At 37.8% G+C, this 13,603-nt stretch overlaps 1 protein-coding gene across 2 annotated transcripts; it reads left to right on the forward strand.

Annotated features, from left to right (window-relative positions):
* Window positions 1-378: 378 nt before the first annotated feature.
* On the forward strand, window positions 379-13,603 carry LOC123562613 (glutamine synthetase-like). Of its 2 annotated transcripts, none has more exons than XM_045355238.2 (7): window positions 379-527; window positions 4,431-4,628; window positions 5,303-5,464; window positions 5,788-5,934; window positions 9,425-9,552; window positions 10,882-11,081; window positions 13,102-13,603. In XM_045355238.2, the coding sequence occupies exons 2-7, from the start codon at window positions 4,445-4,447 to the stop codon at window positions 13,388-13,390; spliced, it is 1,110 nt and encodes a 369-aa protein (XP_045211173.1). In that variant the 5' UTR covers window positions 379-527; window positions 4,431-4,444; the 3' UTR covers window positions 13,391-13,603. The 2 variants fall into 2 exon arrangements, with proteins under 2 accessions (XP_045211173.1, XP_045211172.1); XM_045355237.2 differs by lacking the exon at window positions 379-527 and adding an exon at window positions 3,417-3,570.

The following is a 13,603-nucleotide window of genomic DNA, read 5'->3' on the forward strand; positions in this document are numbered from 1 at the left end:
GAAAAATAAAACAAGACAATAAAATTGATTTAAAAAAAATACATATACCATACTAGAAGGTAAGGTGACAGGTGGACAATTTAGGCCCTCCCTGAATAAATGTGTGTGTGTTTTGTTTTGTTTTTTTTTTGCCTTTTTTTTTTTTTTTTTTTTTGTTTTGTTTTTGTTTTTTTTTTTTTTTTTTTTTTTTTTTTTTTTTTACAACTTCGTCTGAAAAATTATTCAGTCAATCTCTTTTCAGTACAGTTGTAAAAACACAGATAAATAACCATCTTACAATGTAGAAACTAAGTGTGTCTAAACTCACTTTATTTCATCAAGTACTGCGCTTACTGCCACAATATTTAATAAATGTTATAATCATTAAACAAATTATCTTGGCCTTATATAACACTGTCAATTTGTAAGTAGATATTTGTTTTTCTCCTTTATTTCATGCAAAGCATGTAAAATTACCACGACGGATATTCAAAAGCATACAGTTATTCTATAGCGTGTCTAACACGGCATAAAACAACACACTTAAGGTAAGAATTTTATTTTTCCCCTCGAATGTATATCCGTCTGTTCGTCAATCTGTATTGAGCTATAGTCTTTTAATTTATTACAACATCCAAATGTATTACCAAGCTTGTTTAATTTAACATCTTTACCACCCTTTCGCACTTAGGCTCATGGTGAGCTTTTGTGACCGCTCAATGTCCGTCGTCCGTCGTCCGCTGTCGTCTGTCCGTCAACATTTTCTAAAAAAAATTTCTTGAAAACCACTTGGCAGAATTACACAAAACTTCACAGGAATGATCCTTGGGTGGTCCCCTTTCAAAATTGTTCCATGCAGAACTCTGGTTGCCATGGCAACCGAAAGGAAAATCTTTAAAAATCTTCTTGTCCAAAACCGCAAGGCGTAGAGCCTTGATATTTGGCATGTGACATCATCTTATGGTCCTCTATCAAGATTGTTCAAATTGTGCCCCTGGGTTGAAAAGAGGCCCCGCCCCGGGGGTCACAAGTTTTACATAGACTTATATATTAAAAAACTTTTAAAAACACTTCTTGTCTAAAACCACATGACCTAGGCCTTTGATATTTTGTATGTAGCATTGCCTTGTGGTCCTCTACCAAAATTGTTCAAATTATGCCCCTTGAATGAAAAGAGGCCCTGTCCCATGGGGTCTCATCTTTTACATAGACTTATATAGGGAAAAAAACTTTAAAAATCTTCTTGCCTGAAACTGCAAGGCCTAGGCTTTTGATATTAAGTATGTTGCCTTTCCTAGTGTTTCTCTACCAAAATTGTTCAAATTATGTCCCTAGGGTGTAAAGAGGTCCTGCCCTGGGGGTACCAAGTTTAACATAGTCTTATATAGGAAAATAATTACAGATCTTCTTGTCTGAAAGTTCAAGGCCTAGACATTTGATATTTGGTGTGTAACATTGCCTGGTGGATCTCTAACAAGTTTATTCTAAGATGCCCCTGGGGTGACAAGAGGCTCCGCCCTGGGGGTCACTTGTTATAATTATGAGTTATATAGGAAAAAATACTCCAAAAGTTATCAGGTCATATTTCCTAGACTGTTTAATTATAATTGCCTGATGATCCAAGCAATTAGGGATCACTTGACTGTGACCTTGACATACTGACCTACTTTCTTGTTTTTAAGATACAGCCTTGAAATTTGGATGACATGTACAGTTTCGCTCACTAATCTTAAAACTGTGTTTCAGTGCCCATGAATGTGACCTACTGACCTACTTTCTAATATTTTAGTGTCAGTTTACCATTTGAAACATGTTGCTCATATTACTCAGGTGACTCGCGGCGATTCAGGGTCATCATGACCCTCTTGTTTCATAATTGTGTTCATATAATATTTAAGCTGGAAACTGAATAAAACGTAATAATTTGGTATATTTTTGAATACATTTAAAGGACCTATCTGGTACATACCAAAGGATGCCGAAATAGCGTTAGAGAATAATTGAGCCGCGCCATGAGAAAACCGACATAGTGCATTTGCGACCAGCGTGAATCCAGACCAGCCTTCGCATCCGCGCAGTCTGGTCAGGATCCATGCTGTTCGCTAACGGTTTCTCTAATTGCAATAGGCTTTGAAAGCGAATAGTATGGATCCTGACCAGACTGCGCGGATGCGCAGGCTGGTCTGGATCCATGCTGGTCACAAAAGCACTATGTTGGTTTTCTCATGGTGCGGCTCATATGTAAACGTACGGAAATTGCCGAATATCGTTACGGTTACATTGCCTTGAACGCCAAGGTCAAAGTGATCTTATGACTGAAAACAGTTTCCAGTCAAACGGACAAACGGGAGTTTTATTCCCCTTGTTTTAACTTAGTAACTGGTTTTTATTTTGACAAAATTATGGTTGCAACTCTATTGGGGATCGAACAAAACGTATCCGCTGTGTACAAAAAGGCTGAATCATGTGCAGGTTAACTGAAGGGAATTCGAAAATCTTCATTCTGTACTGATTCTGTTCAGAGCATTTACATAAAAGGCCGGGGCCGAAGCTTGTTAGCATGGATGCAAAGAAAATTTTAATTTAAGAGGTAGGTCCATGTTTCGGAGAAAAATGTTCGAACATCATCAAATCATAGAAAGAAAGCAGTTTTACACGAAATTTTAACAGCGTATAAAACCTTCATATTTTTCTACAAAACCATTGTCAATTTACTCATACATGTTTTGAATTCCGGAAAGGGACTTCATGAAGGGGCCATACTTCTGGACAATTCAGAACCTTTAAAAACTCACCATCTTTAAAAGGCTGTTATATGTCTTCGTTTTGATGCACTTGTAACAGCGTACCAATGTTTAAACTTAACATTTTTAACATTTAAAATTTGACAATTGTTTACATTTATTTCTTTACAGATAGCATTCTTTTTAAAGGGGGACAGCTACTTTAGAATATTTTAAGCATCCAACTCTATTGGACAGAATAATCAAACATGTATTGGACAGATAAGTTACTTGTCAAGATGCTGTTCGTTTACTAAACATTTCTGTTATTTTGTGATATGAGCCGCGCCATGAGAAAACCAACATAGTGGGTATGCGACCAGCATGGATCCAGACCAGCCTGCGCATCCGCGCAGTCTGGTCAGGCTCCATGCTGTTCGCTTTTAAAGCCTATTGGAATTGGAAAAACTGTTAGCGAACAGCATGGATCCTGACCAGACTGCGCGGATGCGCAGGCTGGTCTGGATCCATGCTGGTCGCACACCCACTATGTTGGTTTTCTCATGGCACGGCTCATATACTGTTAAACCTTAAACGTTTAAAAACAACGTATACATGCAAATGCCTATTTTAAACGAATCATTACTGATATCTATCTCATCTGTGTATAGTCTAGTACATATCGGACAGGCCACCAAATTCTTTACAGGGCATTACAGCTCGCCCATCCGTGTAGTTGTTTTTCATTCAAATGGTATAAATATATCCTGAAGCTCGTATTTTGCAAACAAGTTTAGTTTGTAAACAACCTGTGTCGTCAAAAGATATTTTTGATCTGAGTGGACATTTCTTACCTTGAAATTTTCAGGTAAATTTATTTAGTAACACTTCTGTGTTCCTTTTTATTTAAATATGTAATTGTTCCATTTGAATAGATAAATAAACAGATAATGGAAATGTTAAATAAAATAAATAAATGAATAAATAAATAGATAAAGTGTTGAAAGGAATGAAAACTCATTTTGTGTGTCTGTGGTCGTCAAAAATCAATTTGGAACCTTTAACTTGGAAGGAAGGATATATTCGTTCAATTGTTTCGTATAAAGAGAGTGTTATCATGCTGTATATAGAAAATAAAAGATGTGAAGTTTTACAAAATATATAATGCGATTATTTTCTTTCGCAAGTAATGCATATAAACGTGCTGTAACTGCAGAATATAAGTTTAACGCAATTATCTATTTGTTCGCCTTTGAAAACATTTCACATGATTTGAGACACTGATCTATTGAAATTTAAAATGCGAATTGTTATTGCGAATGAAACTCGTTATTTTTTAGCCCCAAATCACCTCTCATTCTTTGTCAGAGGGGTTGGAGGACTTTTGTGATCCTTAGCAAGAAGTCATACCCTTTTCCGTCAGTCTGTGTGTCCCGAAAATCATTAGTCTCACTAAATGCTAAATTGTGTGTGCCTTGTCAGTACAGTTTTCTCATCATAGAGTCAAGGGCAAGGTCAAGTTCTTCAAGGTCATTTTTCCAAAGTCCAGATCGACTAACTATTTTATGTATATACATTTTAGAGGAAACGGTTATTAATATTTCTGCAATACATCAACATAACGCTATCAAAACAAAGACTGAATATACATTTATACGGGACTGTTAATTAATGTGGTAGGGTATTTAATTAATGAGCTCTGCAGCACGCAATGTTCTACTTTTTCAGTATAACTTATAAACATGTCTACTGCGGCGGCTTTGCGTGGTTTCTCAGCGTCTACTGACAAGAATGTTCTAAAACATTACATGTCTTTGGACCAGCCCGATGACAAGGTCATGTGTGAATACCTCTGGATAGATGGTACTGGAGAGGGAATAAGAAGCAAGTGTCGAACACTAGACTTTGAGCCACAAAAACCGGAAGGTACTGTAACATATCTAAAGATTCTGTTAATTATAATGGTCTAAGTCCCAAAGAAAAATGTTGATTACGATGAAGACGATGATGATGATAATGATGATGACTGTGTGATAAGTGATGATTTTAGATTTTTGTAGAAAGCATACTCACGGAATTTAAATTCAGTATGTGTTCTCACTGTTGTTGCAGAAATACTCAACTGAGAAAGCTTTAAAATTACAGAATTTTGGCGAAAGTCATTCATGTCGGAGAAGTTGAACTCTATGAGACTTGCCTTTCTTTCTTATTCTAGCTTTTAATAAGCACAAAGGAATACAGCAACAACATAATTATCATATGCATCCTGCTGTTGCTGCTGCTGCTGCTGATGATGATGATGATAATGATGATGATGATGATGACACTGTTTGTATGCTTTCGAAACCAGATGGTGTTTAATTTTAATGATACTCTTCTTGTTAAATGATGATGGTGATGACGATGATGATTTTAATAGTAATAATCGTAGTCGTCATCTTCACTTAACTCATCATCATTATCAACAGTAGTGTTTTGTGTTGTAAATAAAATGAATAATAAATGTAGAATACACCAATGTGTGATGTTTTAGCTATACATAATCATGTATTGTATTATGATCATGTAATATGTATATGATATTATGTCTATTTTCACAGATTGTCCGGTATGGAACTATGACGGTTCTAGTACATATCAAGCTGAAGGCTCGAACTCCGACATGTACATTTATCCACGTGCAATCTTCAGAGATCCATTCAGACGTGGAAAGAACAAACTCGTGCTTTGTGAGGTATTCAAGTACAACAATCAACCGGCAGGTATGTGAATAGCTAATTTGCGAGTTTAACTCGATACTGGTACATGCTTTTACTTATACCACGTATTCAGATGTTAGGACAATTTTGATAAGCGACTAGCATGTAGACAAAACAACACGCTTTACTGAACCATATAATTTTACTTTAACATTTATGAATTATTCAAACTGTTTGGCTCTAAATTCTTTCATCATGTATAGAATATATAGAATAGAACAAACTCGCATTCCAACACATCTGCTAAAGAGATGCACTTGGGTTTTTTACCTCAGATATGCTGATTACACTTAAAACAACAATCTAGTATGCGGAAATATTTTCAGACACAAACAACAGAATGACCTGTGCTAAAGCTATGGAAGCGGCGAAGGACTCCCATCCCTGGTTTGGTATAGAACAAGAATATACGCTTCTCGACTTTGATGGCTATCCGTTCGGATGGCCAAAGAATGGTTACCCAGGTCCTCAAGGTATATCATCATGAAATCTCTTTGTTAATATGTAACATACTCCCCACTCATTGAAAGAAAACTGTCTCGGACGACTCAAGTTACGGGTAATAAAAATATTCCCATTCATTTGTTAAAATATTCGTTGAAATTCAGTCACCCTCATCTATTTGACCGACAGATGAACTGGATGAGATTTTCATAATCTTATCTAGTCTAAAACCAAACTGCCACTTTGACTAATAAACGAAGAATTGTGTGGTTTATTATTATGTCTCCCCCAGGAGACATATTGTTTTTGCCCTGTCCGTCCGTCCGTCCGTCCGTCCTTCCGTCCGTCCGTCCGTACGTCACACTTCATTTCCGAGCAATAACTGGAGAACCATTTGACCTAGAACCTTCAAACTTCATAGGGTTGTAGGGCTGCTGGAGTAGACGACCCCTATTGTTTTTGGGGTCACTCCATCAAAGGTCAAGGTCACAGGGGCCTGAACATTGAAAACCATTTCCGATCAATAACTAGAGAACCACTTGACCCAGAATGTTGAAACTTCATAGGATGATTGGTCATGAAGAGTAGATGACCCCTATTGATTTTGGGGTCACTCCGTCAAAGGTCAAGGTCACAGGGGCCTGAAAATTGAAAACCAATTCCGATCAATAACTAGAGAACCACTTGACCCAGAATGTTGAAACTTCATAGGATGATTGGTCATGAAGAGTAGATGACCCCTATTGATTTTGGGGTCACTCCATCAAAGGTCAAGGTCACAGGGGCCTGAACATGGAAAACCACTTCCGATCAATAACTAGAGAACCACTTCACCCAGAATGTTGAAACTTCATAGGATGATTGTACATGCAAAGTAGATGACCCCTATCGATTTTGGGGTCACTCCATTAAAGGTCAAGGTCACAGGGGCCTGAACATTGAAAACCATTTCCGATCAATAACTAGAGAACCACTTGACCCAGAATGTTGAAACTTCATAGGATGATTGGTCATGAAGAATAGATGACCCCTATTGATTTTTGGGTCACTCCGTCAAAGGTCAAGGTCACAGGGGCCTGAAAATTGAAAACCATTTCCGATCAATAACTAGAGAACCACTTCACCCAGAATGTTGAAACTTCATAGGATAATTGGTCATGCAGAGTAAATGACCCCTATTGATTTTGGGGTCACTCCATCAAAGGTCAAGATCACAGGGGCCTGAACATGGAAAACCATTTCCGATCAATAACTAGAGAACCACTTGACCCAGAATGTTGAAACTTCATAGGATGATTGTACATGCAAAGTAGATGACCCCTATCGATTTTGGGGTCACTCCATTAAAGGTCAAGGTCACAGGGGCCTGAACATTGAAAACCCTTTCCGGTCAGTAACTTGAGAACCACTTGACCCAGAATGTTGAAACTTAATAGGATGATTGGTCATGCAGAGTAGATGACCCCTGACGATTTTGGGATCACTCTGTGAAAGGTCAAGGTCACAGGAGCCTGAACATTGAAAACCATTTCCGGTCAGTAACATGAGAACCACTTGACCCAGAATGATGAAACTTCATAGGATGATTGGTCATGCAGAGTAGATGACCCCTAACGATTTTAGGGTCACTCTGTTAAAGGTCAAGGCCACAGGGGCCTGAATATGGAAAACCATTTCCAATTAATAACTTGAGAACCTCTCGACCCAGAATGTTGAAACTTCATAGGATGATTGTTCATGCAGAGTAGATGACCCCTTTTGTTTTTTAGGTCACTCCGTTAAAGGTCAAGGTCACAGAGGCCTGAACATTGATAACCATTTCCGATCAATAACTTGAGAACCACTTGACCCAGAATGTTGAAACTTCATAGGATGATTGAACATGCAGAGTAGATGACCCCATATTGATTTTGGGGTCAGTCTATTAAAGGTCAAGGTCACAGTGGCCTGTTCATGTAAAATCATTTTTTGGAAATAACTTGAGAACCACTTGACCTACAATGTTGAAACTTAATAGGATGATTGGACATGCAGAGTAGATGACCCCTTTTTATTTTGAGGTCACTTGATCAAAGGTCAAGGTCACAGGAGCCTGAACAGTGACTTGAGAACCACTAGGCCAAGAGTGTTGAAATTAAGCGGGATGACTGGACATGCCAAGTAGATGATCCCTATTGCAGCCAACCATCAGTGTCTCTTTGACTTTCGCTCCTGACCCCTATTTACTTCTTGCCTATAGGACTTTGCATTGGGGGAGACATGCGCTTTTTTACAAAAGCATTTTCTAGTTTTGGCTCTGTGTTGCGCTGAACCCATGTTCATATTCTAATTGTGCTCCCCCATCTTTTCTTTTGGGGGACAAGGGGAAGGGGAAGGGCACTTAGAGTTGCTTTTTTTCGTCCGTCCGTCAGAGCACACGATCGATGCCTTAGGTGGTAGGAGGTGTGTCCTAGGACAATAGTAATCCTTTGTATTCATTCTGTAACCACTTAAGTCTTTTGCCCCTTAAGCGGTTATTCTATTGTTTCCAAACAATGGAATTACCACCTAATACCAAAACGTGGTGGTGTGCGTCCGTCCGTCCGAAATTGTGGCGTTCATATCTTCATATCTTAAAAGTGTTTGATCCAGAATCATCAAACCTCACAAGAGTGTTACTCAGTGCAACAGAGGTTTAATTTTGATCTCACACAGTCAGACCAAAGTTATGGCACTTGGATTAGTCAAAATATGTATACAAAGGGCCTAAGTTTGTGTCGCATGTATTTCAAAAAAATATTTGACCTAATATTATGTAACATTACAAGAATATTATTCATCATGTGACATGGTTCATCTGGGGTTTTGTTAGAGATATCACTCTGTCAAACCAGAGTTATAACCCTTGACTTAAGGAAAAACATGCATAAAAATGGCATCAAAGTAGTGTCGCACATATCTCGAAAAATATATGACATAGGGTCATGAAACATTACGCATACACTATATGCTATACATACATGTATTCATAACTCGAAATTTAGACATAAATGGAATAAGACGAAGTGAATAGAGTAGTACAATAGTACAAGACCCATAAATCTTTTTGATATTGTTTAATTATCTTCCTTAATCTACGGGACCGTCCAACAGAACCTTTTAAATTGCCGAAGGGAGTTAAAAGATGATAATGAAAGAATGTTCCATACTATAATTTCTGTTTCCTTGATTGATGCAGATTTAATCCCAGTTCCACTACCTCTCAGGCGATATTGTTAAAAGTTGTCCGGACCATAACTCTACTAAAAGTGCAATGTTCAAAAAACATAACTCAACATTTACCTGATTTTTCAGTTCTCTTCTTTTATTAATTTTACTTTCTCTGTTGCCAGGAATAAAAACGAAAACTATAAAAGGGATTTGTTGAACGAACTTTGACACAAAATAGGAGGATATTCATATAAAGAACTATATATATCTAACTTGCATATTAACTCTCTTTATGAATCTGTAACTGAGAAAATTGTCTGTGTTCTCCAGGTCCCTACTACTGCGGTGTGGGTGCTAACAAAGTCTACGGCCGTGATATTGTAGAAGCTCACTATAGGGCTTGTCTGTACGCTGGCGTAAAGGTAGCTGGGTGTAACGCTGAAGTAATGCCAGGGCAGGTAATCAGGTTTTACAAATCCAGATATAATTTTCGAGTTATTCCCTGTGAAATTAACAAAGAATTGTTTTATTCTGTACAAAAACTATCCACAACGAGTTTTTAGCTCACCTTAGCCAAAGGCTCATGGTGAGCTTTTGTGACCGCTCAATGTCCGTCGTGTGTCGTGCGTCGTGTGTCCTTCAATATTTCCTTAAAAATATCTTCTTCTTGAAAACCACAAGGCAGAATTACACAAAACTTCACAGAAATGAACCTTGGGTGGTCCCCCTTCAAAATTATTCATGGCAACCGAAAGGAAAAAATTTTAAAAGCTTCTTGTCCATAACCGCAAGGTGTATAGCCTTGATATTTGGCATGCGACATCATCTAATGGTTCTCTATGAAGAGTGTTCAATTTATTACCCTTGGTAAAAGGAGGCCCTGCCCCGGGGTGTCTCATCTTTAACATAGATTTATATAGGAAAAAACTTTAAAAATCTTCTTGTCTGAAACTGCAAGACCTAGGCTTTCAATATTTGGTATGTAGCATTGTCTTGTGGTCATCTACAACAATTGTTCAAACTATTACCAAAAGAGAGGCCCTGCCCCGGGGTCTCAAATTTTACATAGACTTATAAAGATTGTTTTTAAATCTTCTTGCCTGAATCTGCAAGGCATATGCTTTTGATATTTGGTTTGTAGCATTGCCTAGTGCTCCTCTACCAAAATTGTTTAAATTATGCCCCTTGGGTGAAAAGAGGCCATGTTGTGGGGTCCCAAATTTAACATAGATTTATATAGGAAAAAACCTTCTTGTCTGAAAGTTCAAGGCCTAGGTCTTTGATATTGGTATGTAGCAGTTCCTAACTGATCTCTGACAAGATTGTTCAAATTATGCCCCTCGGGCGGAAAGAGGCCCAGCCCTGGGGTCACTTGTTATATGAATTATAAAGGAAAAATACATCAAAAATTATCGGATCATATTTCCTAGACTGTTCAGTTATAATTACCTGATGACCCCAAGCGATTAGGGGTCACCTGACTGTTACCTTGACCTACTTTCTTGTTTTGTTTTTTTTAGATACAGCCTTGAAATTTTGATGACATGTACAGTTTTGCACACCGATCTTAAAACCGACTTTCAGTGACCATGAATGTGACCTACTGGCCCACTTTCTAAAAATTTTACTATCAGTTTTCTATTTGAACATGTGGCTCATATTACTCTGGTGAGCGATCCTGGGTCATCATGACCTTGTTGTTCTATCAAAGCAATGAATTTTTGATGTCCGTGTGAGCTTTTTGCTTCCGTTATAGTCGAATTAGATATATATATATTTATTTTCAGTGGGAATTTCAAGTGGGACCATGTGAGGGCATAGAGATGGGTGATCACCTATGGATAGGACGCTACCTGCTGTACAGAGTAGCCGAGGACTTCGGTGTTAACGCAACTTTAGATCCGAAACCCATGGAGGGGGATTGGAATGGGGCCGGGGCTCATTGTAACTACAGTACATTACCTATGAGGCAGAGTGGAGGAATTAAGTAAGCGGCACTGTAGTTTAGTTTATACTAATTTATTTTAGCTCGATTGTGGTGAAAGCTCCAAGCTTATTGGAACCACTCTCGAGTCCGCTTCCTGGAAAAACCAGAAAGGTGTCATTTGAGAAGTCATGGTCGTGACCCTAGTGGGGCTCGAACCCACGACCCTGGATTGAGCGGCCGATATCTTATCCACAAGACCACCGCTCGGCACTGTAGTCATTTTTAGCTCGACTATTCAAAGAATAGTCTAGCTGTTCTACTCACCCTGGCGTCGGCGTCGGCGTCACACCTTGGTTAAAATTTTTGCATGCAAGTACATACAGCTATCATTTAAAGGCATATAGCTTTGAAACTTATTTTTTTCTTTTTCTAGGTCAATAACCAACCTCACTGGGTCAAGTTACTTAACTCTGACATGTATTTTGAGCAAATTATGCCCCCTTTTGGACTTTGAAAATCCTGGTTAAAGTTTTACATTCAAGTTACTATCTCTAAATCTAATGCAAATATTGAATTGAAACTTCACATGTGTCTTCGGGGTTACAAAACTTGTTGATAGCATCAAGTCCCATAACTCTGACCTGCATTTTGGCCAAATTATGCCCCGTTTTGGACTTAGAAAATCCTGGTTAAAGTTTTGCGTGCAAGTACATACAGCTATTACTAGAAGGCATATAGATTTGAAACTTATTTTTCTTTTTTCTAGATCAATTACCGACCTCACTTGATCAAGTCCCATAACTCTTGCATGTATTTTGGGCAAATCATGCTCCCTTTTGGACTTAGAAAACTCTGGTTAAAGTTTTGCGTGCAAGTTACTATCTGCTGAACAAATGCAGATATTAAGTTGAAACTTCACATGTGCCTTCGGGGTTGTGCTAGTTGATAGCATCAAATCTCATAACTCTGACATGCATTTTTTTGGTTAAATTATGTCCCCTCCTGAACTTAAAACTCTTTTGATATTTTAACATTTTGGGTATATTTCCCTGCTTCTGGGACATTATTTCGAATAGTCGAGCATTGGCTGTCTTACGGACAGCTCTTGTTTTTTGCCACAGTCTAATATGATGTTAACGTTTTATCTAGACAAGGTGTAGGCCTTCACATCTGATTTATGTGGAAAAATTGGTAGTTACAAGTTAGTACTTGTACGGAATCAATAGACTCTGGCCGGGTTAACTCTGCGTAATTACGTAACCTAATATTGTTGAAAAACGGCTCTTTATCCTCAAAAAAGGCCGGATTTGCGTTAATAACATTTATTTCATCTGAAATTGCTTTCCGTTGTACACTTGACAGAAGAGATTCTCCAGTTTATAATTATTTGATATTTAGCTCGTGTTTATTCTGAAATGGGACAATATGAGTGTAGCATGATGTTCAACATCCATTTGTCTTTTCGATTTTTTAAGCAAATGTATAACTGTCATACTGAAAATTAGTATTTGTCTGAGTGGAAATCTAAAAAGTATACCAATACGGTCCTGAATTGGCTGAATTTCATATGAAACAAAGATCTGTTTCTTTTATTGATATATAACCTTAGTAGTTATCTGGGTAGTTTCCCCAAAAATATAATCTACATCATGATAAAATACAAAACAACTAAACATCGCCTCTAATTTTCAAAAAGGTCATCTGAATTAAAGAAACTGGTATTTATTACTGAAGATAATTTACAGACTGATATTGTATAATGGTAGAATTCGTCCCTCGGCATACAGAGAAGCATTTTCTTACCATACAGTCTCATGGTACTGAATAGAGGCTTGTTTCTAAATGTAGGTTGTTACCAACACTTCTCGCAGTACTGGCACTGAATGGAAGCATGCTTTACCAGTTTGTCACTCGGTAAAGAATGGAGATAAATCATGTTGTTATTAGAACGTCTCGCGGTACTGAGCTGTATTGTTAGTACACTAATATACAAATGAATTACTTCTCTCAGTGTATGTCTATCATATGCAGAAATTATTTAAATATGGCACTAAATTAATAAAGCAAATTTCATTTTCAGAGAAATTGAAACCGCTATTGATAAGTTATCGAAAAATCACGTGAGACATATTCGGGCATACGATCCTAAAGAGGGCAAAGACAACGCGAGACGTCTCACGGGACTTCACGAGACTTCAAGTATCCATGACTTCTCTGCTGGAATTGCAAACCGTGGTGCAAGTATCCGAATTCCCCGCCAGGTGGCTGAGGAAGGTCATGGGTATCTGGAGGACCGGCGTCCGTCTTCAAACTGCGATCCTTACACTGTAACTGAAGTCATTGTGCAGACGACAGTTTTGGATAAATAGAATGAACGTTACTGATAAACGAGTCTACCGCTAAACAAATTAGATGTAAAGAAGAGATATAGAAACTTATATAGAAACTTTTATATGATAATAATAATTATAATGATAATTCAGTTCGAGTTTGCGTAACCTTTCTTAAAGCAACATAGCATTTGTTAAAGCAACATAGCCTTAAAGAATGATGTCTGATTACAAATAAATTACGCAAAAGTC

The sequence above is a fragment of the Mercenaria mercenaria genome, chromosome 2 (genome assembly GCF_021730395.1).
Source record: "Mercenaria mercenaria strain notata chromosome 2, MADL_Memer_1, whole genome shotgun sequence".
Lineage (NCBI taxonomy): Eukaryota > Metazoa > Mollusca > Bivalvia > Venerida > Veneridae > Mercenaria > Mercenaria mercenaria.